The sequence below is a fragment of the Elephantulus edwardii genome, unplaced genomic scaffold, assembly GCF_000299155.1.
Source record: "Elephantulus edwardii isolate Elephantulus edwardi_28Jun2011 unplaced genomic scaffold, EleEdw1.0 scaffold00008, whole genome shotgun sequence".
Lineage (NCBI taxonomy): Eukaryota > Metazoa > Chordata > Mammalia > Macroscelidea > Macroscelididae > Elephantulus > Elephantulus edwardii.
The window spans coordinates 11465161-11467827 of record NW_006399758.1 but is presented as its reverse complement, the minus strand read 5'-3'; the positions used below and the strand labels follow the sequence as shown (position 1 = coordinate 11467827).

Below are 2667 nucleotides of genomic sequence, written 5' to 3'. Positions count from 1 at the left end.
GTAGGTAAGTATTTAATACTAGTATTGCAATAAGGGGAACTTGGGTGGTCTATTGACAAGAAGTTGCACTACAATCTTGAAGGCATGTGGTTCAAATCTACCAGCTGTTCCACTGATAAGGATGGTCAATCTCCTCTCATGCAATTAACTGCCCATGAAAACCTGCTGGAGGGTCAGCTATGGGATGGTTCCAGCATGGCAGTACACAACAACAAAAACAACTACAACACTTAGTGAAGAAGACAACATTCATTTGAGGATATAAAAGGTGATCCTAAACAGTTTTCCAATACTGATATTGTAATGTTTAGTAAGGACTAAGGCCAAACTTGTCTTCAATTTTCTCTGTGATATACATAAGGGAAGTAACTATGAACCATTCATCTTTACATATCTAGTTAATAAAGTAACCTCTTTCCCATGGATATGAAATTGTTCTGGCATAATTAAAAAAGATATTTAACAGCATCGTAAAGTCCATTATCTGTAAGCTGGGGAGCTCCAAATTCATGTAGAAGAATTCCGTCATAGAAAAGCATTCAAAATCCCAACCCACCATATCATCATGGACAAAAACAGGGTAATGAGACTCCTGAAATGTAAAAACTTCCATAAAAAGATAAAGAAAAAAGTATACAGACTATTTAGAAAAATATTTCTTCTTAGAGGTTATGAGGATTGTGTTTTAAAATCTGACCTTTGAGCAGTTGTAGATAGAACCCACAGCTACTTGAAACTGATGTTAACTGTCCTGAGACAAGGAAGCAAACATACCAGAGTAGACCAGTGAAGGACAAGAGGAGCATGGGACACAAAGAAGCAGTTCAGCAGAACCTGCACAATGAGAAAAAAAAAGAGATAATACACTGGCTTGCTGGGAAGATATCTACTAATCAGCAGTCCCTATTGGCATGACACCGTGGAGTAAGTTTGACTGAAATGAATATAAGAATTGCATTGTATTTTTACAGCGTAAGCTGCAATTACTTATAACTTAATGTTTCAATACTATATAAAGTCTCATACAGTACTAAAATTTTTTATTTAAATTCTCATTCATTTTTTTTAAATTGAAGGGGGAAAATATAACATGTGAACTGGGAAAGATATCAACTTAGCTGCAAACGAAATTCTGATGTTCATTATGGGTAAGGTTAGCAAAGCCGTCCTTTACAGACTGCAATCTTTTCATTTTTTTTCAGGGTAGAATATTTACATGTTACATATTATGATGGCACACAACTTGTATGTCATATCTTCACAGGATGATGTGAAAATTACTTGAGATTGTGCACATACATCTAAAAATACATCCCATGATTAATGCCTAGCATAGCAGTGATACACTAAATGGAATTTCTCTTAATGTAAGTATGATCAATTGATTGCATTCTCCCAAATTATGTGTTTGCATATTCACTCCTATTCTTGAGGATGGCTGATGAGATCACAGCATGCTGGGGTAATAATTGCTGGATCTAATACTTTCTGGTGGTATAGGGCATACCACATAAGGCTGCCCTCTGTTAGTGGTTCAAATCTACCAGTTTTTCCTCCAAAGAAAGATGGTAAGTCTCTTATGAAGATATAGTCTCAGAAACTCAATTTAGGGTCACTATGAGTTGAATTTACATCACAGTAATGAGTTTTGAGTTGTTCTGTTTTTGTTGGTGGTGGATTTTTTAAACAATTTCTGAATTATAAAGAGTAAAATAGACACTGCAAGCATAACGTAGAAGGAAGGAAGAGAGATGCCATATCAAAAAAGTGAGGAATGTCTGGGTAAAGGATGCAGAGGCTGCAGGCAATGAAAGGACCAGGGTCTTCCCTAGATCCAACACATATAATGCCTTTCCCAAGAGTTCCGTGCCCTCACTTTGAATTTGTAATCTAAACTGTGACAAACAAACTCCTATCCTTTAAAGCCATTACTTGTAGTATTTCTAAAATGGCAGGAGTAGGAAACCAAGATAGAAGTCCTGAGAGAGAATAGCAGAATTTGAGGCTGTCTCTGAGAGATAGGAAATTCAGTGCCTTTGAGCTCTGGTATAACATGCCACACTGCTTACTGTGAAGCTGTCAGTTCAAATCCACCAGCCTTTGCCCTAGAGAAAGCTCAACAGTCTTTTCCAATAAAGATTTGTAGCCTTAAAACCCAGTAACAAAACTAAAATAATGTGACAGAAGTGAGTTGTTTCTTTCGAGTGAGACAGGGGAGGATGAGCATTCTAGATTAAAAACATGTCAAATCAAGTATAGAATGAAATGCTTAGATTAGGGAAACATAAGAAATCCAGGTATCTTTAAGTGAAGCTTTGAAAGTAAAAGAATTAAGTAAAATTTTTGAAAGCTGCTCTTTAGAATACCATTTCAGTAATATATGTATTTCTCCCCAAAATAGTTCAGAACCTCCCCAAATGGTCCCGTGGTTAAAAAAAAAAAGTGAGGCAGCAGTATAAATCTGTTTTTGTAGAGGTTAACAATAAATATCACCATATTAAAGGCTCTCATAAACTCAGCAATTAAAACAAACAAATACATTTTGTATCCTGGTATTTACCAAGGTTATAATATGGACTGAGGCTCAATGTCAAGAAGACAAAAATTCTCACCACTGGACCTATCGGTAGCATCAGGATGGATGGCGAAGAGATTGAGATTGTTCAC

General features: G+C 36.1%; 1 protein-coding gene across 1 annotated transcript in view; it reads right to left on the bottom strand.

Moving 5' to 3' along the window:
- Positions 1-742: 742 nt before the first annotated feature.
- LOC102856777 (chromosome unknown open reading frame, human C8orf34) overlaps positions 743-2667 on the bottom strand; it is a 429483-nt gene continuing 427558 nt past the window's right edge. The window contains exon 12 of the mRNA XM_006880533.1: positions 743-834. Coding sequence (XP_006880595.1) covers positions 743-834 — 92 coding nt within the window. The remainder of the gene's footprint in view (positions 835-2667) is intronic.